Genomic DNA, 23,326 nt, shown 5'->3' on the forward strand with positions numbered 1-23,326 from the left:
GGCTGAGAGTGACGCATCCTGCCATCAGCTGTTTTTGTTTTTCTGTGAGAACACTAGAAGTTAATACCGCCATAATAAAGGATTCCTGGTTGACTGCAGTTATTTAAATCAGCCAGGAGGTGTTACCGTTGATCTGTGAGCCTGCGGTCCAACTCATCCTCCAGGCAATGAGCGCCCCCCGAGCCGCTCTCTGAAACCGGACATTCCTTCTCTGAAGAGTGCGAGCGTGGCGCTTGGAGTCTGGACGACCAGGAGGAGCAGCGGGCTCCGGCGGGGATCGGCCCGAGCCAAAGGCCTTCAGCTTCGGACAACGAGACGACAGAGGATCGGGTGGCTCGGATGGAGACCCAGGAGACCCCATCGGAGGGTCCCGGAGCGCACCGACACTTCATCTGCGCCTCGTTCAACCAGGACACCACGTAAGCGACCTGCAGGCCGGTCCGGGCCCTGTGAACTCAAAACTCCTTCATGCACCTGGCTGTTGCATAACGATTTCCAGCCGTGTCCCCAGATTATGGTTAGAAATGTAATGACACGAACCCAAACAGTGAAGCAGAAAGCAGGCAGAACAAAGCTGCGGGCTTTTTAATCGGAACAATGGAAGTTAAGATGGAGGTGAAGTAGGTCACTGTGTTAATCTTCAGGGCCTGTTGCACATCAAAGTGGCTACTTTGTAATCTAACCTCACTGACCGCCATAACATTCATAAACTAAGTAACAAACGTTTTGTTTTGCTGAACATTAATGAGGCCTGACCTCTTTTCACTGTCTATTCTTGATCGTTGTTTCTGCAAAACCAGAACTTGTTTGATACTTTAAAGTTATATTGCAAAAGTATTAACACCAGTCATGTCATAAGGAAACCCCTTAATGTATTTTATTGTGAATTAACATTAAATTAGCTCATAATTGTAAAGTGGAAGAAAAATGGACCCTTGATTTTCAGTATTTCTTTACAAATAGAAATCTGAAGTGTTATATGCATTTGTTACATGTAGAACCATTTTTCAGTGCAATTACAGCTGCACATTGTGTGGTTTGTCTCGTGTTGTTTTGGACATCAAGAGATTCAAATGTTCATATGTTCTTTGCCAATAAGCTCAAAATCAAAGAGATGGAGAGCATTTTTAGATATCAATTTTCAAGCCTTGCCACAGATTTTGAATTGGATTTAGGTCTGAACTGGGCCATGCTAACACATGAAAATGCCTTGACCAAAGGTGCTGAAAGGTGAACCTCCCCTCCAGTAGGTTTTCATCATAGTTCTCACAGTGTGTCTGTTTTGATCATAGTTCTCTGTCTGTGGGCACAAAAATGGGATACCGGCTCTTCTCTGTCACGGCTGTGGACAAACTGGACTGCATCCATGAGGGAGGTATGAAGCAGACTGGTTTTCATTCTAGCCTCACAATTTCTCAATAGCTCCTACACAAAAAACGATCATTTGCGTGTAACATGCATGTTTGTATTTATTTCTGTCATAAAACCAGTCTGCTGCTCCATTACTCTGCTAAAGTGAGGCTGTCTAAGCAGTTATTTGAGCTGTTATCAGGTTAGTATTGGCCTTACAGTGAGTTAAATATAGGCTGCAAAATGACTGCTTATATACCATCAATTTACACTTTACAAAACAATCAGGGTTATTTCATATCCAATTACATAGAATAACATTTTAAAGAAAATCAAATTTATTCTAATATGCCAAATACAAGTAAGCCAAATTATAACACTATATAGTCAAATTCAGTTGTTCAAAGTTGCAGCAACAGATCCATCTAGGTCAATACACCTTCCACCCCTTCCAGGAAAGTGACACAGCCAAACGCAGAAGTACTGGGTCAGGAGTACTTTCTGTGGAGAGAGAAAACATAAAGAAAACAATAAGTTAATGGCAGCAATAATAGCAAATAAAGCTTAAATGAAGAGTATCGGAATGAGGAAGAGTGGTCAGGATGTCCTCCAGCAGCCCTAGCGCCTAGCAGCTTAACTACACAGAGAGCTTGAGATAGTCTGAGACCCTCTATTTACAAACTTTATCAAAATGGAAGGTTAAAGCCTGGTCGTAAGAATATACTGCCTAACAGATAAATACTTGCAGTTAATACCCAATGTTTTCTCTTTTCTTTCACTCAGTGGACGGCCCAGATGTCTACATAGTGGAGCGACTGTTCTCCAGCAGTCTGGTCGTAGTGGTCAGTCTTTCCATGCCCCGTCGAATGAACGTCTACCACTTCAAGAAGGGTACAGAAATTTGTAACTATAGCTACTCCAACAACATCCTCTCGGTGAAGCTGAACAGACAGGTGAGAACAGCAAACTGATCTTTCTGTTTCTGTTTCGCTGCACTGTTGTGCTGATCTCGTGGTCTGTCGCTGTCACTTCATATGCGGACATCAGCGACTCGTGGTGTGCCTGGAAGAGTCCATCTACATCCACAATATCAGAGACATGAAACTACTCAAGACCCTGCTCAACACACCCGTCAACCCAACAGGTACAGCCTGCAGTTTTGGCTTGAGTGTATCAAAGCTACAAAATTGATTCAGAAGAACATTGCAGTAGCAAAAACAGCTGCAAATGGACCAGAGGGTCGTAAAGTCTTAATAACCCATTAATAAAACAAACCAAGCATTAGTTGTCAGCCTGCGTACAATTATAACCTAAAAACCTTTTCTGAGTTGATTAACTGCTTGTAGACAAAAGAACATTATGTATAATTAAGAGTTTGCACCATTTCTTTAGCTTATGAAGTCTTCATGTAAGTCAGATGTTTAGTGGCTAATGTCTAATTTTGCTAATGCATATATGTACAAAATGTTATGAGGAAAGGTGACAGAAATATAAAGGTTGGGGTGCTTTCTAGGTGGTTCGTTCATCATTAAAGGTATTCATTTGTCTCCCATTTGAAGTCGTTTTAACATAAAACATCTAGTCGGGTTCTCTAGTCTGTTAATCTGCGTTGCATATAAATAAATGGGAATTGGTTTAGCAGGAAAATGTTTTATAGGCTCAGAGGTTTAGCCAGAAAAACAACTTTAGTGTAATACCGGCAGCATGATAAGGTGTGTGGACAAATGTTCTCAAAGACACCCTTGTTCTGACTTGTGGAAATACAGAACAAAGTTTTCATATAGGTTTGTTCACCAGACTCTATTGATGTGAAATGCAAACTGCCTTTATTACTAGACAGAAACGAATAGAAATCTGAGGGTTTTGTTACTTTTTATTGGGTTTCATCATTGACAATATTTATCTCTGCCTCGTTTTGAGCATGGCCATAAAAAATGTAAAAGTGTAACTTTGACTCAATCTTAAACAGTTCACTCTGTTACCCTGCAGGCCTGTGTGCTCTGTCAGTCAACCACGGTAACTCCTACCTGGCATATCCAGGCAGTGCCACCATTGGAGAGATCACAGTCTACGACGCCAACAACCTGGTGAGGATTGGGATTATAAACCCCATGGAAAGAAATGAATATAATTAGAGAGCATTTGTTTTCCACTTTCAGAGCACCGTGACCCTGATCCAGGCCCACGACAGTCCGCTGGCAGCCCTGACATTCAACGCCTCGGGTTCAAAACTGGCCAGTGCGTCTGAGAAGGTGAGGACCTGATTTCTTTTCCACCCTCCTTTAGCTGGTTTCAGTAAAGGTAGGTGTGAAGTACTTCTTCTTCTCTTTAGGGGACTGTTATCAGAGTCTTCAGCATTCCAGAGGGTCAGAAGTTGTTTGAATTTCGGCGAGGGATGAAAAGGTCAGTGCTTACATGTGTTTTTAAGCTTTTCTGTTATTGTGCTTGCAAACCAGGATAACGAGAATCGCTTTAAAAGTGAAAAACATTGACAAAAAGGATGAGGTGCAGGGATCACAGCTCTTCTCGTTACTCTTTTGCCAAGCTGGGTTAATCAGAATGCTAGCAGGCTAATTTTATAGGCCATGCTAACAGCACATTTCTGTCCGAGTAATGATATGTATGCATATAAACAGACTATCAAACAAATTTCCTTAAAATGATTTCCTGTTAAAAATAATTTTTGTATTTTAGTGATGCATGTCGTTTTTTGGCTTTTGAAAAAACATACACTTGCAGCTTTTTTTGTTGTTTTGTTTTCTCATTGATATTTTGTGTTTCAGATATGTTAGCATCAGCTCACTGTCGTTCAGTGCAGACGCTCAGTTCCTGTGTGCCTCCAGCAACACTGAGACTGTTCATATCTTTAAACTGGAGCAGCACAGTCCCAGGTAAACATGGTTCTACATTGTTTCCTTTGACGTTCGAGTCACACATTAGATTTGGTATCACAGGCAGCTAGTCCAGTGTTAGTCTCTACCTCCAAACAGCCATATATGCTTGAATATATTATGTGTTGCAGTTTTAACCATTAAATATGTTTAATCTAGGTCCATAGGCTTTTGCTCCTTTATCTAACAACCTTCTCATGTAATTTACTAAGCAAACCCGAAACACAAAACCAACAGATATCTGCTGTATTATCATCTGGATAATCAGCCCAGACTGGGCTTTTCAGTGAGGTAGCTGGAAAGAGACAGACGTTTCTAGCATAACGTCTAACTGACAGAAAGTTCTTCAGCAAGGTGCCGTTTAGAGACAAAGGAGGGATTTTACAAAGCGATAAAATGCAATGCAAACCCCTTCATTTTTTTACTGGACTCAGATTGTACTGAATACACACTTATCAAGTCCAGCAGATGGAAGCTATTTGCACACATTTTTGCGTCAGGCTGCAGTTGTAATGCAGACAAACAAGTCAGAGGAGATCTTTGACCTACAGGGGTTGGACAATGAAACTGAAACACCTGTCATTTTAGTATGGGAGATTTCATGGCTAAATTGGAACAGCCTGGTAGCCAGTCTTCATTGATTGCACATTGCACCAGTAAGAGCAGAGTGTGAAGGTTCTATTAGCAGGGTAAGAGCACAGTTTTGCTCAAAATATTGAAATGCACACAACATTATGGGTGACATACCAGAGTTCAAAAGAGGACAAATTGTTGGTGCACGTCTTGCTGGTGCATCTGTGACCAAGAAAGCAAGTCTTTGTGATGTATCAAGAACCACGGTATCCAGGGTAATGTCAGCATACCACCAAGAAGGACGAACCACATCCAACAGGATTAACTGTGGATGCAAGAGGAAGCTGTCTGAAAGGGATGTTCGGGTGCTAACCCGGATTGTATCCAAAAAAACATAAAACCACGGCTGCCCAAATCACGGCAGAATTAAATGTGCACCTCAACTCTCCTGTTTCCACCAGAACTGTCCGTCGGGAGCTCCACAGGGTCAATATACACGGCCGGGCTGCTATAGCCAAACCTTTGGTCACTCATGCCAATGCCAAACGTCAGTTTCAATGGTGCAAGGAGCGCAATTCTTGGGCTGTGGACAATGTGAAACATGTATTGTTCTCTGATGAGTCCACCTTTACTGTTTTCCCCACATCCGGGAGAGTTACGGTGTGGAGAAGCCCCAAAGAAGCGTACCACCCAGACTGTTGCATGCCCAGAGTGAAGCATGGGGGTGGATCAGTGATGGTTTGGGCTGCCATATCATGGCATTCCCTTGGCCCAATACTTGTGCTAGATGGGCGCGTCACTGCCAAGGACTACCGAACCATTCTTGAGGATCATGTGCATCCAATGGTTCAAACATTGTATCCTGAAGGCGGTGCCGTGTATCAAGATGACAATGCATCAATACACACAGCAAGACTGGTGAAAGATTGGTTTGATGAACATGAAAGTGAAGTTGAACATCTCCCATGGCCTGCACAGTCACCAGATCTAAATATTATTGAGCCACTTTGGGGTGTTTTGGAGGAGCGAGTCAGGAAACGTTTTCCTCCACCAGTATCATGTAGTGACCTGGTCACTATCCTGCAAGAAGAATGGCTTAAAATCCCTCTGACCACTGTGCAGGACTTGTATAATTCCCAAGACGAATTGATGCTGTATTGGCCGCAAAAGGAGGCCCTACACCATACTAATAAATGATTGTGGTCTAAAACCAGGTGTTTCACTTTCATTGTCCAACCCCTGTACTTCCACTGCTTTCTCCGGGTCGCTTCAACATTTCCCTGCTTGAATAGTCAAAATAACCTCTTATGTGGCCTCCAGATATGACCGTTTTCATGACCTTGTCAAGTATACTGCAAACAGTTGGAGTACCTGTCAGTGTATATCAAAGTTTCTCTCATTTATAAAAATCTTATTTTTCTAAGTTGAATATTCAGGAAGTTTTGAAATAAGCCATGATATGCCATAATTTTAAATACTGATATATGAATATGTCAAACACTTAATGTAAACCAAAGGAACTAGCTACACCCATAACTAAGATATAACTAGAGCTGCTTCATCTGGTATCTAAAATCATATATTTTTTGACACATTTTGCAAACGTTCGTCGGAACATCTTTTAGGCCAATTATGACAATTGGAAAAAAACACACTGCCTAGTAAATTAGCCGTAACGTTCTGAATAATAGACTTAAACCCTATATTGAGCATCTGTGGGGCTTCCTCAAACGGATGGTGGAGGAGCACAAGGTCTCTAACCTCCACCAGCTCCTTGATGTTGTCATGGCGGCGTGGAAGAGAACTACAGGGGCAACCTGTGAAGCTCTAGTCATCTCCATATTCTTGAGAGTTAAGGCAGTGCCTAGAATAATAGTGGCTACAGAAAATATTGACACTTTTGGGCACAATTTGGACATTTTTACTTAGGGGTATAGTTATTTTTGTTGCAGCAGACATTAATGGCGGTGTGTTATTTTGAGTCATGTTTTTGCAGCATTAACGACATCAATTGGATGGGCTAAATGTTTAACTATAACCCATATTTATGTCCCTCAGTCAAGAGGAGGAATCTCCAACATGGTCAGCATATGTGGGGAAAATGTTCACAGCAGCCAGTACCTACCTGCCCACCCATGTTTCTGACATGATGCACCAGGACCGGGCCTTCGCCACTGTACGACTTGACATGTCTGGCCTGAAGAACATCTGTGCTCTGGCTACGTAAGAACATTTTATTTTCCTAAAAAGGGTTGTATCTGAGTAGATTTGTTTATATCTGATCTCCTTTTAGGATTCAGAAGCTTCCACGTCTGCTAGTTGCATCCTCAGAGGGGAACCTCTATATCTACAATGTAGATCCGCAGGACGGAGGCGAATGCATCCTTGTTCAAAAACACAGGTGTGTTCATGTTTATAGAAATATTTGCTCTATAAAAAAAAAAAAATCTACAAATATTTCAAATAAGCAGCATTTTCTTTCATTACTGGCAGAATGTCACTTTGTATAAAAATGATGATACAATAAAATATGAGAGTTAGTGTCTCTGATAATGCAGAGACTTATGTTTCTGGGTTGTCCTTTCTGCTCTGTGCCTTCAGACTCTTTGAATCCAGTGAGGAGCAGGAGGAAGAGAAGGAAGAGGAAGACCAAGAGGACGGCCCCCAGCAACCAGCCGGCCAATCATATGCTGCCACTGTGGCTCTCGCTTCAACACCACTTTCCTCCACCACACTCATGGGTAAGGTGCATCATCCATGGGTGTGTTATGGCAGACATTCTCATTTTACAAGTTTAAATGTCTTACAGTCTTTTGCCGTATTTATACAACTTAATCTTTTTCATATTTTATCATGTTAAAACCATGAAAGGAAAATAAATAATACATGGTTTTTAGATATTTTCTTTTACCAATTAAAATCTAGAGGTGCAAGTCCTTGTTCTACCAGCTAGAGAAAGAAAAGTTTTGCCCTTTCTTCTGCTGCACAATAGAGCATCTGTGAACATCAGTTTCAAGTCTTAGAAACCATTTTTAGGTTTAGCCATTTATTTTCAGCTGTGGACTTTCAATAAGTTATTCTAACACATGAATAAGCCTTGATTGTTGTAGCTCTGGCTGTATTTTGTTCTGCTGGTGTCTTGTCAGAATCTCAAGTCTTTTCTTGCAGTACTGCCTCCATTCAGCTTCCAGTCAACTGTGACCAGTCTTCCCGTCCCTTCTATAAAATAGCATGACCACAACATAATACTGCCACCACCATGTTTCATTGTGAGGATGGTGTGTTAATTTTGACCTGCAGCTCATGTAGGCCAAACAATTTAATTTTGGTCTCATCTGACCAGACCAGTTTCTTCAACATATCTCTGCAGCTCCTCTACTGTGGATTTCTTGCATGCTTCTCTGATTAGAGCTCTTCTTGCCAGACCTTAATTTTTTTTGGGATATTGATGTATTACATTACCTTCTACACAGCTTTCTCCCTGACTTGGTCTTCATGATACTGTTTGTTCACAGATGTTTTATTACAAACCTCTGAGGCCAGAAACAGTACAGCTGCATATAAATTTAGATTAAATTACACACAGGTGGATATCTATAGTGGATATGAGTGGATAAAACGTGTGTGAGGATTATTAAGGTAAAGGAATAAAGCTGAACACAGAGGTTTTGCTAGTAAGAACTGACTTACAAGTCTTACAGAATCTTAAGCTGTTTCTTTTCTCTAAATGACTATAGAACACAAGCATTTCCCCCAAACAAAGGAGCCAAATTCTAGGGTGGTTTTCTATCAGATTGTTGCCAACAGCTGCTATCGGTAGGAATTAGAAAACATCTCCATCTCCCCTCTTTCCCTCCCAGGTTACTCTGAAGATGGTGGAGCACAGAAGGGTGAAGTCATCCCTGAGCATGAGTTTGCAGAGGGCCCCGTTTGTCTGGATGATGAAAACGAGTTTCCTCCAGTCGGCAACTAGAGTAATTAAACAACCGTTTCCCAAGATCCCTCCCATACTCCACTGCACAAATTCAGACCTACAGTACTTATTTCAAACAGAAAGGATGGTCAAAACTAATACTGATGACGAGACGTTGGCTCCCCTGACCTTCCACTAAGCTCATCGTTTACCTTGGATACAGTGTTAGTAAAGAGTATTACTTTCTGCTGGTTCTCGTGTTCTGCGTTCCTCTAATCTTGTATGAAATCTGGAAAAAGAAGAACTAGGACATCTCTCATTAGGAACACAGGAGTACCCAATATAATGCCATAACCAACAGTGTTAAATATTTCTATGTAATATGCATAAAGCAAGAGACTTTGACAGAGAATTAACCTTACTGATGTAGATAAATGACAATGAAGAAAAGAAACAATATTTCATGAAGATTTATGAAACCTGATTTTTTTTTCCATTTTAATTTCAATATTTTTTCTATGTCAATACTGCACTTTTTTTCTTAATCAAATGTTATACATTTAGAAAAATAGTCTGACATTTCAGGGGTTTGGCTGGAGGCATGCTAGGAGTTTACATTTGGCATCAAGTGTCACCCTAACTATATCAAAAAGTGACTGGTAACTGTTTATAAGTCCTGCAAAGCATTTCATTTATATGTTCTGGGTTGTTTTCTATTAGTCCAGGCCTGGATAATCCAACCATACTGGCACCAGTTCAGCTCCCACTGCAATATTTTTCTCTGAGACCTCATTTAAACTGAAAGCGAGTGAGCGGTGGGGTATACCCAAAACAGCTACTAAAAACAGTTTTTTTTCTAAATAATTTACCCCCCTTGACCTTTTTACATTTTGTCACATTACAGCTGAACTTTTACTGAGTCATGCTAATACATGAATATGCTTTGATATAAACATGGGGTGCCAACAGGTTCCCTTTAGGATTGGGATGTCTTTAGTTCCATCCATCTTATCATCAACTCTGACCAACGTTCCAGCCCCTGCTGAAGATGTGCGTCCCCTCAGCATCATACTGCCACCACCATGCTTTACAGTGTGTATGGTGTATTCAGGTTAATGCGAAGCCTTGGCTGCTGTCAGACGTGGCGCTTGCATATAGGCCAATAATTGCAGTTTTAGTCTCTTCTGACCAGAGCTACTTGTACCCCATGCTGAATGTGTTCCCTTCATGGAATAAGGTAAACAGCAAATGGGACCTTTTACAGCTCAGACTGTCAGTGTGTTTCAGATATTTTGTTTTCATTCTTTCTTGTTGGGATTGAAATATGTTTTAATATGTTGTTGCTTATGTTAACTTTTAACCACACAGATTTTATTTCTCCAAAAATGTCATTTTCCTTTCTCTTCACAGTTATGTTCAACTTGTTAGTGTCTCTATTCCATTAAATTGTAATTAAATACACTAAAGCTTGTAGTGTGACAAAATAAGAAAATGTTCAAGGGGTATGAATACTTTTGCGAGGCACTGTAACTGTGTTGTGATCCTGCAGCAGTTATGTATCAACAGCTGGGGCTGACATGCAATGAGGTATGTATGTGCAAAACCCATCTGAGATATCGCCTTGAGGAGGTTCTTTTAAAGCTGAGAAAAATGTGCATATTTCCCGATATTAATCATTTATAGTCTGCAGACCAATTTTTCTTTCCTTTTTGAGCTTTAAACCCCAGATAGGTTTATTCAAGTTATTAAAGGCTATCAATGGGCATTGCCTCCGAACAGACGTAGTGCTCTAAAGAAGGAAAAGCCTGTGTGTAATACACTATTTAAATCATAACACGTGCCATACTTATTACATTACTTGCAGATACAACTATGATATTAATCATGGTAGCAACACAAGAGACCAGTGAGAGTCACAACAAAACCTGATAATATTTTTGGAAGATTTGACTCTCAGGGAGGCAGTGGCCAGCAGACATGTTGGTGACGAGCTGCACATAGCAAAGCTACAGGTCTCGTATGATTAAGACCTATTTAATAACATAATGTTAAGATGTAACACAAGTTATTTTTTACACTGATGTTGAAGTGTTCTTTGGTAAAACCTTATTACACATTAAGACATAGACATATCATACCTAAAGTATGTTAAGAATTTTTATTTTATGTATAATGTGTATATATTACATTTCTATATAGTTTACTAGGAAACCTGGTAATAACACGTGACCTGCCAAAAGATGGCGCTGTTTGGACACTGGACATTTTTCCCAGTGACTCATTAAATCTGAAAGTGACTCAAACTTGGCTACATCTGCTTATGTTGTCAATATTTAACATTAAACTGGACCTCATTTAGCCTAAAATATAACAAGTAATCTCCATCTTTACCCGTTATACCCTGGATGGCTGCATCGAGGACCAACAGCATCTACATATGGGCCGCCCTCTACCGCCAACTGCATGCTGCCCCATAACAGGAAATTTTCACAATGTGACTTTGTTTACAGTTCAACAAAATGAATCTTACATTGCATACTGCAGTTCAGCCGCTGCCATGTCATGTTTGCACATCTGCAGCATCTGGACATTGAGCCTTTTAATCAACACTTTCTGCACACCAAGTGCTGCGTAGATGCAAATGAGTTGGCTGTCTCCACTTATGTTTGCCTGCCTCATGGCGCTTTTTTGCAGCTGCTTTTATGTTTCTTCTGGCCTCAGCACACAGTGTGGCATCGACAGACAGCCTTTGTTCGGTCACAGCATGGTGCTGCTAATTCATCTTGGCTATAGTCTGCTGTGGACACTGATCTGTCAGTGGCAATGTCCCATAGGAGTTCATCTCTCTTGTGGGCAACCCTCCATGCAATCGCCCTGTAGTCAGGTGTGTCAAACTGCAGAGGTGTTTCTTCTGCCTCTTCATGCTCCAAGTCAAATATAAGAGGCGGGTCGTGGAGCTGCACCTGTCCGGTTCCACCGTTGCAAGCTTCTGGTCCACCTGTCAAATCCTATAAAATTTAAAATCCATGGCTATATACAGTGCCAGTGAAAATGTTAACTATATTGAACACAAGCATGAATGTCATATTACTTTGAACTGTCATCTGATCTATAATCATTCTATTCTGAAAAGACAACTTGACTGAGTTTAAAAACAATAGTTGGGTGCCAATGTTTGCAGATTTTCTCTAAATCACACAAAATCATCATTTCACACACAGGCCCCAAAATATGCAATAAACCCCCACAGATGCAGATAGGGCTGCACAGTGGCACAGTTGTTAGCACTGTTGACTTGCACCAAGAAGAACATGAACATGCAAACTCCATGCATGGGGAGAAAATGCAAACGTGTGTGTGTGGTTTAAGTAGGTTGGTTTTCTGTGTTGAGATCAGGTCTATTTCAGAAGCTTGAAATTAGCATACTTTGTCCATTACTAAACCAGTTTTGATATGTGTTGGATGGGTGCAAAAACTTGTTATCACTCATGTAAAAACTTTGTGTTGCAAGGCACCTGCACTATGCCTTCCTCCCTGTGTGTGTGAGATCATTGTTATCTCTGTGTGAACCAGCCTCCTTTCCGTCTCACACACACACACACCCTGTCTGAACTGTCTGTTGAACTGTGCATATAAATAAAGAGATAGGGTGTCAAAAACTTTGTAGTTTCACTGCAAAGTGGGCTACCCTTGCTGCAAGTAACTATGACTGTATCGTTCTTACCTCTGAGTTGACTAAATAATACCTAACAATATGTATTAAAATGTTCTTGTTGGAGCACCCAAACGTGTCATACCCAAACTGTTAGATAACGAAACTTGTTTAGGAGGTTGAAGAACGACTGAGGATCTAGCAAGGCTCCAGGTTGTCCTACACTGGAAGCTGCTAGAAAACCAGTGTTTTCAGTAAAGTAAGAAAAAAGCCCCCAGAGCTCAAATGACGTTTGCAGCTGTCCACAGGAATAAGCTAAATGTCTTCTGAAGAAAGGTTTATAGATAGACGAGGTAAGGACATTGAACTATTTGCCAACAATGATAAGAAACATGCTTGCAGGAGACAAGATGAGGTTTTCAAACTTAAGTACACTGAACCAATTGTCAAGCATGGTGGTGGCAGCATCATGCTGTGGAGCAATTTCTTTACCTGTGAGACAAGTGTTTAGCTTTTTAGTCAAATCAGACAAAGTTGGACCTATTTGCCCGTAAGGACAAGAAGCGTGTTGAAAGGAGCTTTCAAACACTGCAGCAGCGGTCAAGCATGGTAGTGGCAACATCACATTGAGGGGATATAACTAGTTTCAGAAATAATAAAAAAGGCAAACATTAAAACTTTTGGAAAGGCCCCAAACCCAATCCTTTAGAAAATGTTTGACATTCAAACATATAAAGGGCATCTGTCAGTGATGCTGCAACAATAGAGAGAAATTTGTTGAGGTTCCATGTGAGTTCTGAAGCTAGAAAGAGGCGTGTTCTGTTATTCTACCTCCCTGCTGAGTTAAACAGAGCTGCACCCATTTAATGTCACTGTGATGACCTTATGCATACACTTCACTATAGTGGCATAACAAGCAGCAATGCAAACTTGACTTAATTAGCACCTGTGATGTAGAAAGCTTTGTGTTTTCCGGCTCGAACTGTTTGCAAGTCCCCAAACTTCCCTGCAGCACCACTGTTAGGATGGAAGAGGATCTACAACACAAGAACACAGGGCAGTCCTGTTTCACAACACAGGCAAATGTAGAAAGTGACTTACAGTTGTGAGGGCAGAGTTGTTTGTACCTCATGACCAGAGTGTTCTCCATGCAGGAGAATATTTGTGGCGTCAATGCCATCATAACGCCTGTCTGAGGGAGGCGCTATCCCTGCCATAGACAGAACAGTTGAAAATATGTCCATACCACTGCAATATGAGAAAAGGTGCAAGAAGGTGAGTTGTAGAATCATAATTCAATTCAGGGCATTTTATTTATATAGCGGAAAATTATCATAAATGTCATCTCAAGGCACTTCACAAACCGGTCTAATTCCAATTACATACAGCCCAATGTACGGGTACATTCCATAAAGTTGGAATCCTATTGAAAAGTTCATTAATTTTAGTTCAATTCTATTGAAAACATTAAATTCTTATGTAGATTCATTACACACACAGTTATATTTCAAGTTCTGCAACCAGGATTGTGAACTTGATTAAAATTATTTTAGGTGGTACTGAATAATACTGGACCTAGCTTTGCGAATGGGTTTTGTACATCTATATGGAAAGTAGTTTTTTCACTTGTTTACCCTCAATCCATTATGCTTAAGGTAATTCTGTGTGTAGTTTATGGTAGTTTATATCATGAGATCATTAGTTATTAATAATTTTTATTTGAATTAGTTTTTTTCTATGTGTATTGAAGCAGATGCTATCTTGGCAATTGGATTGCTAATTTTAAAAATGGTATCGTGATAATTGTCAAATAAATGTAAAAAGAAATTTATATTTTTTTGTTCACATCACCCAACTTTAGGTTGGGTGCCTACGTTATGATGTATTTGGTGCCTTTGCATACATTTCTGCAAAGAAAGCAGAAAATATTTATGTCTTTAAGCACAAATAATTTTTCTTTGCACTTGTTGGCTTAAGTGTTTGGAGTAGTTGAAGTATATTGTGAAAGTGTGCTTGCCTGAGCACGGCTGAGCTGGTGGTGTTTGCAGGGATCCTGCCTGGCCAATATACCACAGTGGGCACCCTGTGACCTCCCTCCCAGGTGGTCTGCTTAGCTGAACCTCCACCTAACATGCAGGCAGAAGATCACCTTATATGGAGTAAAGCAATAAAATATATACAAACCCTAGCTAACTGGATACAGCTGACTATAAAGCCTTGTGGAGCTTTTCAGTAAACTGATCTTAACTTAACTTTGTTGGTCTGCCATTTTCCAGTGAAAGGCCCAACACTTCCTGCAAACTCGCACTTTTGTTCCCAAGGACCATTGTCACCTAAAACACACAGAGGACTGTATTTATCACACAATCTTCAAGTTTATCATACGAGGGCATATCTGAATCCTTCAACTGTCTCACCAGTGAACCAGATTAGAGTATTGCCTTTATCTGTTTCATCGGCAGCAGCCTTTATTGCCCCGACCAGACCGTCGAGTTCCCGCAGGCTGGCAGCATACACCCCGTCACCTGAAGAGTTAGCCACCGTGGGGGCGAGTGGGACGTGCATGTGAGCTGATGTGACAAAAAGAAGATACGGCTGTACTCGGGCCCTGCAACCAAATGACAGTTCTCTTTCAGAAAGCGTTCACTGAGTGAAGGTATGAAAACATAATTTCCTCATGAAGAAGATTCATGAGAAAGCAACATGATCTGACAAGCTGTTGACTGACTTACTTAAAGTTATGTGGCGTAACAGCATTCAATTTTAGTTTCTGACAATGTTTAGACAGTTTAGACATGCTTTTATCAACTGTAATTATGACCCTTATCTTGGAAAATAAGGCCACAGGAAACTGCCACAGTTTGATTTACGCATTATTATACAATGTACTTTATCTGTAAATAACAAATCTTTGGAATATCTGCAGCTTAAATGCAACAAATGAGCACTTTCATGTTAGAATGGCTACATGTCCAATCATTGCTCAAATTATTTTCAGAAATGTAAGAATAGAGATGCTTCTCTTCAGCATTGTGCCCTGTCAAAGTATTCACACCCCTTATACTTCTACACATTGTGTCACATTAGAATCACCAACTGTAGTGTATTTTATTGGGATTTATGTAAAGTAAAAGGAATTCAAAGCTTTTAACAAATTAACTGAAAAGCGTAGCATGCAAATGTAATCATCCCCTTTACTGATAGTCCTAAATAAAAACTAGTATCCTGAAAGGTCAGCTAATTAATAAGTAGATCCCACCTTTGTTTTATATAATCTTAGTATTAATACAGCTGTCCTGTGAAACCCTGAGATCAGGTAGGAAAACATGTTTATTAGCTGTGCACTGTACAAATTTGTTCTTATGCAGTTTCCCATAAGGCATGAAGGGGGCGCAACAAACCTAAAAACTAGCTCTGTCCACATGACCAAAGTTAAAACTTTTGGCCTAAATGCAAACTTGGTGTTGGCAGCTTCATGCTGTGGGGATGCTTTTCTTCAGCTTGGACAGGAAAACGGGTTAGACTTGATGGGAAGATGGGTGGAGCTAAACACAGGGCAACATTGGAAGAAAATCTTGTTAAGGTTGCAAAATAATTGAGACTGGGGCTGGCGTTCCCCTTCCACCAGGACAATGACCCTAATTAACAACCAGAGTTACAATGGGATGGTCTAGGTCAAAGCATATGAAAGTCAAAGTCCAGATTTAAATCCAATTGAGAATATATGGCAAGGCTTAATGATGTTTAAACATGCTCTGTGTAAACATCCAGTCTGACTACTATTTTCCAAACACTGGGAAATTTCAAAAAGAAAATTTTAGTTTCTAAATTTGGAAGCTGGTAGAGACATACCCCAATAAACTGCTGTGACTGGTGCCTTCACTAAATATTGACTCACAATCCTGACCAAGTTTAAGGGGTCTGAATATTTGTTGCAAGCGCTGTACGTGTCAATGATGGAAACAAATATAGTTAGAAGGTTTAACTGCCCTGTGTTCTGTTTCCTTCTGTTCCTGTTCTTTGAAGGAATGTGGCCTTTCCAGCACTGAATTAAAGCTTAGCTGCTGTTGAATGTTAAACAGCACCAGGATGAAATCTGCAGCGCTCATTCACATGACCTCCCGACACAGCATGGGGGCATGTTGCCTTTTAACCAACAGCTGTAAGCAGCAGGGTTCAGTGCCCTTCTCCTGCTAGACTTTAAACATGTGCAAACACTAAGAGTGTGCTCTGTACAAATACTGCGCAATACATGCTCACACCAAACATCCTTTTTCCCATGTGATTAGTTGTATGCTGTTTTTAAAAAGTTAGGACCAAAATTGATGAGAAATAGTAGCATTCCTTGCTCCCTGACCTTAACACCTCTTGTTCCTTTAGACTGCTTCATGGCATAGTCCCTGTATAATTTAAATTGCCTAATGATGCCAGCTGTGAAGTGAAAATTCCATCATGTTAAACACTTGCATTGAAAATAAAATGATGAAATACGTATTTCACTTTCCCATGATATCTTACTTCTAATGTTTCACCCTAATTGCACCACTGGGACACACATAATGCACTGCATTCCAATGGTAATAATAAGGGCTATAATAATGGGTAATATCAGTGAAGGTGCAAACAGGTCTCAAGATTTTTTAACCCAAGATGGCTGAAAGAAGCCTACTTAGCCTACAGGAAACTAAAGAAGTGCCATCCGTAACTCACCAGCTAAAAGTAGAGTCCTGAAACGAGGTCGAACCCCCTGTGATTTGTTTGATCCATCTACACTGAGGAAGTGCCCTGATGTTGCTAGATTGTGTTTTAATAATCTTTGCTCAGATATTCTTAACGTAGTGAAACTAATGAAATCTGCCTTCGTACCTTCTATCGCCATAGATGATTAAAACAATTCGGACATCCAAAAGAGTCTGTGGTAAGGTAGAATCCCTGTAGAAACCCACTAAACTTGAGGTTCACAGGCTCCACCTCAGAACTACCAGAATGGAATACATTTCTAATCGTATTTCTTTAAATGATAAATATTCTGAGGTAATGAAACAATAAACCAGTTTCCTCTGTGACTAATGATTTCAACATTTTTTTGTGATGAAAATCAATTATGTCAAAGGAAACATTTGTCCATCAATGTATTATAACTCTGTTTGTGGGTCTCCACTTACTGTCTCAGAATGTGTTTTGATCCAGTGACTCCATCTAACATTTCATCTTGATAAAATGAAAATATATACCTGTCCAAAAGACTTTGTCCCTGCATTGTTGTTTAAAAAGCCTTTTTCCTGGTATAGTCTCTTGTATTGTAGAAATCTGTAACACTTCACTTCTAACAGGTGTGGTTCCACACAAGAAATTTTAAAATGTGCAATTTAGATCCTTTATGTCAAAGCTTCATGAAAAAGTAGCAGCTTACTCTTTAAGCGGAAAAACATGAAACCTTTCACAAGTTTCAGTCTGGTTTTCGTAAGCTCCACTTCAAAAAAACTGCTTTAACCAATGTTGCTAGTGATATTTTGATATCAGCTGGCTCTGGAGCATCCACTGTAAATGTTCTCTTGGACCCTACATCTGCCTTTGACACTGTAGATCACAGTATGTTGAATAACAGGCTCCGGGATGTACACGGCCTATCACGTGTGGCTTTGGGTGGTTTAACTTTTGTCTTTCTGGCAGAACATTCAGTGTTTTGCAATCCAGATCACGTCAGACTCCAAGAGCCTGCCATGTGGGGTACCACAGGGCTCAGTCTTGGGACTTATTCTATTTGTTTTGTATATTTTCCTTAGAGGCCAAATAATCAGACTGATGTTTCTCTCATTTATATGCTGATGATATTCAGATCTACTGTTCTTTTAAGAGAACTGAATATGTAAAGTTGTCGTTCTTGATACCCGGTTTAATAGTGTCAAACAGTGGCTCTGTGACAACTACTTGCAGGTGAACTCTAATAAGACTGAAAGTGTATTTTTTGCCCCTGAGAACAGAATGACTAAAATCAAGCAGTACCTTGGAGTACCGTGCTCTTCTGTCTAACCAAACCTCAGAAACCTTGGTATTATTTTTTGCTATATCACTTCAAAAATTTGACCTCTGGCATCTAAAGCTGAATTAGAGATGATTACTTATGCTTTACTTCATCTTACCTTGATTTTTTTTTTAAGAACAACCTTCTTATGTGTTTGAATAAGAAAGTTCTTGACCATCTCCAGTCTGTACAGAATGCCAACACACCAAAGAGACAGCACAATACCCCAGTTTTAATCTCTTTATAATGGCTACCATTACATTTTAGAGTTCCATTTTAAAATTTTAGTCTTTACCTTTAGAGTCCTGTGGTCAAGCCCCTGCCCATATCGCAGACCTTTTACAGCCCTACACATCGCAGTCTGAGATCCTTTAGTTAAAGCTTGTTAATGGTCCCACAAATACTTTTAAAGACAAGAGAAAGAGGATAAATCCTTTAGAGCTAAGGCCCCCTGGGAATGCACTGCCTCCATCTGTGCGGTGTCTCATTTATTCAGACTGGTTTTTAACTAGTTTTAGGCTGTATTATGTTATATGTAATCTATTTTATCTTTTATGTCTTATCTGCTGTGTTTTTAATGTCTGTTTTTATTGTAAAGCACTCTGTGGATTTTGATCTGTGAAAGGTGCTATATGAATAACGTTTACTTACTTACTAAGTACAAGCTGGCTACCCAACTAATTAACTAGTTAGTATAAGGTTTTTTATGATTGTTCGGCTCTTTACAGAGGAAAAAAGTTATAATGTGCTGCACAACTAGCACTTAAGCAGGTACATATTGGATGTTTTTTCTTAAGTCTATGTATCAAAATTAAAATAATATATGCATTGTGGATATTATTGCTATAGATTCAAATTAAGTAAACTGGATCATATTATCTGTTTTAAATTTGTGCATAAATACAATAAAGACATACTATTTTATGAGATCTCACATGACCCATGTCTTGTTTGAAGCATTTTATATTTAAAGTAATTATGAATCATTCATATATTCATATCATTTAAAAGATGTCCAGAAGTTGGTTTGTTGGAATCTGAAGTTTTTATTTCTTAGATTTGGTCTGAAACAATCCAATAAGTTTCTGACTTAAATCAAAGTCATATGACTTGGGGTTATACATCTGACCTTTATCAGGCTCAGAATACGTTGTGCTGTTATCCTGAAGTCAACATGTTTACTTCATATTTACACAGCTGCAGCCAGTTAACATCTAATATCTATACACAGGTATGGTGACTAACTTATCAGACATAAGTGCTAGTTGAAACTTTATGAAAGGTTTATGCTTAGTTAAACTTAAACCTATTAATAAAAAAATACTATTGGTCAAAGCAGATGAAAGCTTTCTGGATTAGAGCAAGAAAATATATGAAAGACGTTAGATAATATGAATCAACGGTGATTTCAGGAATTAGTTGCTCCAGATTTGTGCAGAAAAGGTGGAAAAAGGAATGAAACACCTTTCTCTTATGCATGTGAAGGTAACAAAGTTAATTTGATTTGGGTGGGATTAGAATAGATTTAGAAAATATTTAAGGGAGGCAGTTAGTACATAACCTCAAGGTTTTCAATGTAGGCCTATGCTTTGATTACTGTAATTAATCTGGGATAAATACAGCTACTTGGGGTCCTGATTTACAACTTGCAAAAAGAAAAATACAAACTTCAATTCTTGAACAAGATCCCCTGTCAAACTGTTAGAAAACATGATTTATGTGCTCAAATAAAAGACAAACTTGATTATGGCCTCCGCATCTATAGTACACAGAAATGATAAATTAAAGCAAAGTAATGAGAGGTTAATCATTTTTGCAATTTGTTACATTTATAGGTTGTATTGTCACAGCTAGATCAATAATTCACATTTTTGTCTAACAGAGATCAACAGCTCAATCTATTGTTGTGTTTACTATTCACAGCTGCGTTGTACCTTGCACCGTGTATAATCCTGAGTGCAGCAGATTTGTACTTCTCTGTTAGCGCCCGAAGGTCAAGCGGCTGCTCCACAATAGAGCCGTTTTCCACTAGAGGAAGGCCCACCTTGGAATAACAGCCACCATGCACGCTCCTACTCTGTCTGGAACATAAAAACACAATAAACTATGAGGGTCTCCACATGTAGAGGTGTGACATGATAAGAAATGCGTTTGAAAGAAAGAAATAAACCAACTGAGGGTTTAAAAATAAAATGTATGCAGACTTTTCATGCATATATGTACAGCTGTTTAATTGTTGTTCTTAGAGTGATTATCACAAAAGCCCCTTTTAATATTGCCATACCTGATCACTTTAGGTTCTGATGAAACACAAGGGAAACAAGGGGGTAGATCGTATCCTGGTCTGTCAGTACAGCCCATGTCATTACTGTATGGAATACCTAGGAAGTAATCGAAACCTGTCCACAAAACAAGGAACATGTGGTAATCATTTAACACATTAACCTCCATCCATACGTTAACTATACCTGCTCAAGCCTAACCAGGATCAGGAGTATGCATGGGTCTATATGAGATTCTCACAATATTTTAGTCTTGAGTCAAAATGCCACCATTTTCCACAAAGATTCTATTACATTTCCAAAATTGCTATCTTTAACATCTATTCATTAATATTTTGATGTGAAACATAGACTAGGCACAAACAGAATGTAAAACTTCTACAATTAACTGTAGTTTACAGGTCAGAAATCACACCTTCTCCTCTTTAAAACGTCCAAGTCCAGAGTCAGTCTGACAACACTTAATTAATTAATCAAGCTGCTCGGGTAGAACTGATAGTTGGTATCTTATCAGCTGTACTGAGGGATAAATTGTACTTCTTTGATTTCCAACGCCCCATTTTGTTTTTATTGTTAGCAGCGGGAAACTGTAGCAGCTACTTTTCAGCCAGCTGACCAGGAAGGCACAGCAACAGGTGGATTAGACTGTAAATATTTAAAACCTTGGTATACCTTGATACTGGTAACTGGTCTATGCCTATTGAAGGGCTGGTAACCTGGCAGTGAAGTGAATGACATTGTAGATGAATGTCTCCTGGGTAGTATCGGTATGGATTATAAAGTCATTTCCATCTCATTAAATAAAATATAATCAGTCTGAAATCCTTAAAATCTTCTGTCTGAAAAGTAAATTCTCTTTATATATAAGACATCCAACCTTAGCAAATGCTCTCTCACAAAGTTTTCATGCATAATCTGGAATTCTAAATAGCTGTTTGGAGTCTGAGGAAACGTTTGGAAGAGATCATGAGATGATTCCTAACGAAGGAAAGCCTGGAGGTCTGGAGCTAGAAAACAGCCCTATCATAGGACATGATGGGAAGTATTTTCAAGCTGGTTGGACGCCATTTACTTTCTCAGAACCAACTTGGCCTTATTCTCCAGGTTTCATCAGGTCTCTCAGTTTGGTCGAACAATGAACCCTGGTAACCCCATGACCCTGTTGGAGTTATCCTTTGTTGTAGTATCTACCAATCTGGGTAGATGCTACAACATAGACATAAAATATTACAATTAAAAACCCATGTTTGTCATGATGTTTACTTGTTCTCTAATACAACCAATACAATCCCAGTAATGCTAACAAATACTAACAATCTGAGGGAGATGAACCAGGTGAGCAGAGACATTACTAAGAGTATACAGGTGGTACTGGTCCAATCAACAAAGCCAGGACCAATAACTGCAATGCTAGGCAGAGGAAAGAATGAACAATGCAGCAGCCGACAGCCTGGACTTACCTCTGTTGTTTGGACCGTAAGGTCCGTTGTGTCCGAGGTGCCATTTCCCAACAATGGCGGTGTAATACCCAGCCTGCTGCAGCAGCTGGGGCAAAGTGACTTCAGAAAGAGGCAGGCCAGCCACAGAGTTCACAGCAAAGTTATGAGTCACTCCATTTCGGAGGCCATAACGGCCTGTAAGGATGGCAGCACGAGATGGAGAACAGGTAGAAGCGGGAGAGTGGAAGTCTGTTAATCTGGGAAAGACACAGTTTATAACATCTGAGGTGCATTATACTTTCATTATGTTGATAACTTGTTATGGAATTCTGACTCACATCCAATAAAAGATCAGTTTTACCTGAGCCCCTGCTGGGCCATCTGGTTGAGGTTTGGTGTATTATTTGTCTGTTTCTCTGGTTGGTTAACATCCAGGTCTCCCCAGCCTATATCATCTGCCAGTATGATGATGAAGTTGGGCTTCGTTTTGAACTGTTCTTCGGCTCCTCTTTGGGACACTGTGTAGATTACCAGCCCAAGCAACAAAATCACAGACGGGAGCAGCTGAGATGCATGCTGGGCCATCTTGATTTGAAAACTGTGAAAAGTGACCGATAAGTCAGCATTGCGAGAATCATATTTACTTTTCAATGCAGTGAAACTAAACTGCTACACCCGGAGGTGGAGCAATGAGGTGAGGGTGGCCCAGACTTTTTGTGTGTTTTGCAATTATTGAAGCTTTATTTACAGTTAAGATCAAAACTGTTCATACCCCTGGAAGATTTAGATTGAATATTATTTTCATTCAACCAAAAAGATACAAAATAAGACAGTGGTCTCTGAAAAGATGCAAAGACAAAGTAAAAAGGAGTATTAATAAAGAATATTTATTTCTAAAGATTCTTTTTCTTTTTACATTTTACTAAGAAATTAGATGCTAAAATGTATTTACAACCTCCTCGTTTATCAGTGGAACAGCAATCAAACCTTTGCTGAGTAGGTTTTTGCATGTTTCCATTCAAACGTTAATTGCAAAAGTATTTATGTCACTTGAAGAATTCTTCCTTTTTGTGAATTTACAACCACAAACTTCACTGTATGCCTCAGAGGTTTGTTAGAGAACATTAGTGAACAAACATCATCATGAAGACCAAGATGTAGAGAAGTTTGAAGCTGGGTCAGGTTATAATACAATATTTTT

The 23,326-nt window shown here is 39.6% G+C and overlaps 2 protein-coding genes across 7 annotated transcripts in view; one reads left to right on the plus strand and one right to left on the minus strand.

Annotated features, from left to right (window-relative positions):
- Positions 1–10,188, plus strand: LOC124874982 (WD repeat domain phosphoinositide-interacting protein 1-like). 2 transcript variants are annotated; one of them, XM_047376705.1, is made up of 12 exons: positions 1–419; positions 1,293–1,375; positions 2,134–2,303; positions 2,398–2,494; positions 3,340–3,437; positions 3,510–3,602; positions 3,683–3,753; positions 4,134–4,241; positions 6,873–7,037; positions 7,108–7,215; positions 7,416–7,555; positions 8,675–10,188. In XM_047376705.1, exons 1-12 carry the CDS (start codon positions 340–342, stop codon positions 8,785–8,787), a joined length of 1,326 nt encoding a protein of 441 aa, XP_047232661.1. In that variant the 5' UTR covers positions 1–339; the 3' UTR covers positions 8,788–10,188. The 2 variants fall into 2 exon arrangements, with proteins under 2 accessions (XP_047232661.1, XP_047232662.1); XM_047376706.1 differs by lacking the exon at positions 1,293–1,375 and having other exon boundaries at positions 140–419.
- The window catches only part of LOC124874981 (arylsulfatase G-like), a 25,853-nt gene continuing 3,976 nt past the window's right edge, over positions 1,450–23,326 (minus strand). For 3 of the 5 annotated variants that reach the window (XM_047376700.1, XM_047376699.1, XM_047376701.1), the window contains exons 2-11: positions 22,487–22,723; positions 22,147–22,382; positions 20,689–20,803; positions 20,339–20,485; positions 14,797–14,987; positions 14,632–14,712; positions 14,397–14,505; positions 13,507–13,627; positions 13,326–13,416; positions 10,871–11,725 (exon numbers count right to left, since the gene is read on the minus strand). In XM_047376700.1, the coding sequence (XP_047232656.1) occupies positions 11,445–11,725; positions 13,326–13,416; positions 13,507–13,627; positions 14,397–14,505; positions 14,632–14,712; positions 14,797–14,987; positions 20,339–20,485; positions 20,689–20,803; positions 22,147–22,382; positions 22,487–22,710 (1,596 nt within the window). In that variant the 5' untranslated portion in view covers positions 22,711–22,723 and the 3' untranslated portion in view covers positions 10,871–11,444. Of the gene's footprint in view, positions 1,852–10,870; positions 11,736–13,325; positions 13,417–13,506; positions 13,628–14,396; positions 14,506–14,631; positions 14,713–14,796; positions 14,988–20,338; positions 20,486–20,688; positions 20,804–22,146; positions 22,383–22,486; positions 22,724–23,326 lie in introns of those variants that run through there. The other 2 variants (XM_047376704.1, XM_047376703.1) reach the window with 2 other exon arrangements.

The sequence above is a fragment of the Girardinichthys multiradiatus genome, chromosome 10, assembly GCF_021462225.1.
Source record: "Girardinichthys multiradiatus isolate DD_20200921_A chromosome 10, DD_fGirMul_XY1, whole genome shotgun sequence".
Taxonomy (NCBI): Eukaryota; Metazoa; Chordata; class Actinopteri; order Cyprinodontiformes; family Goodeidae; genus Girardinichthys; species Girardinichthys multiradiatus.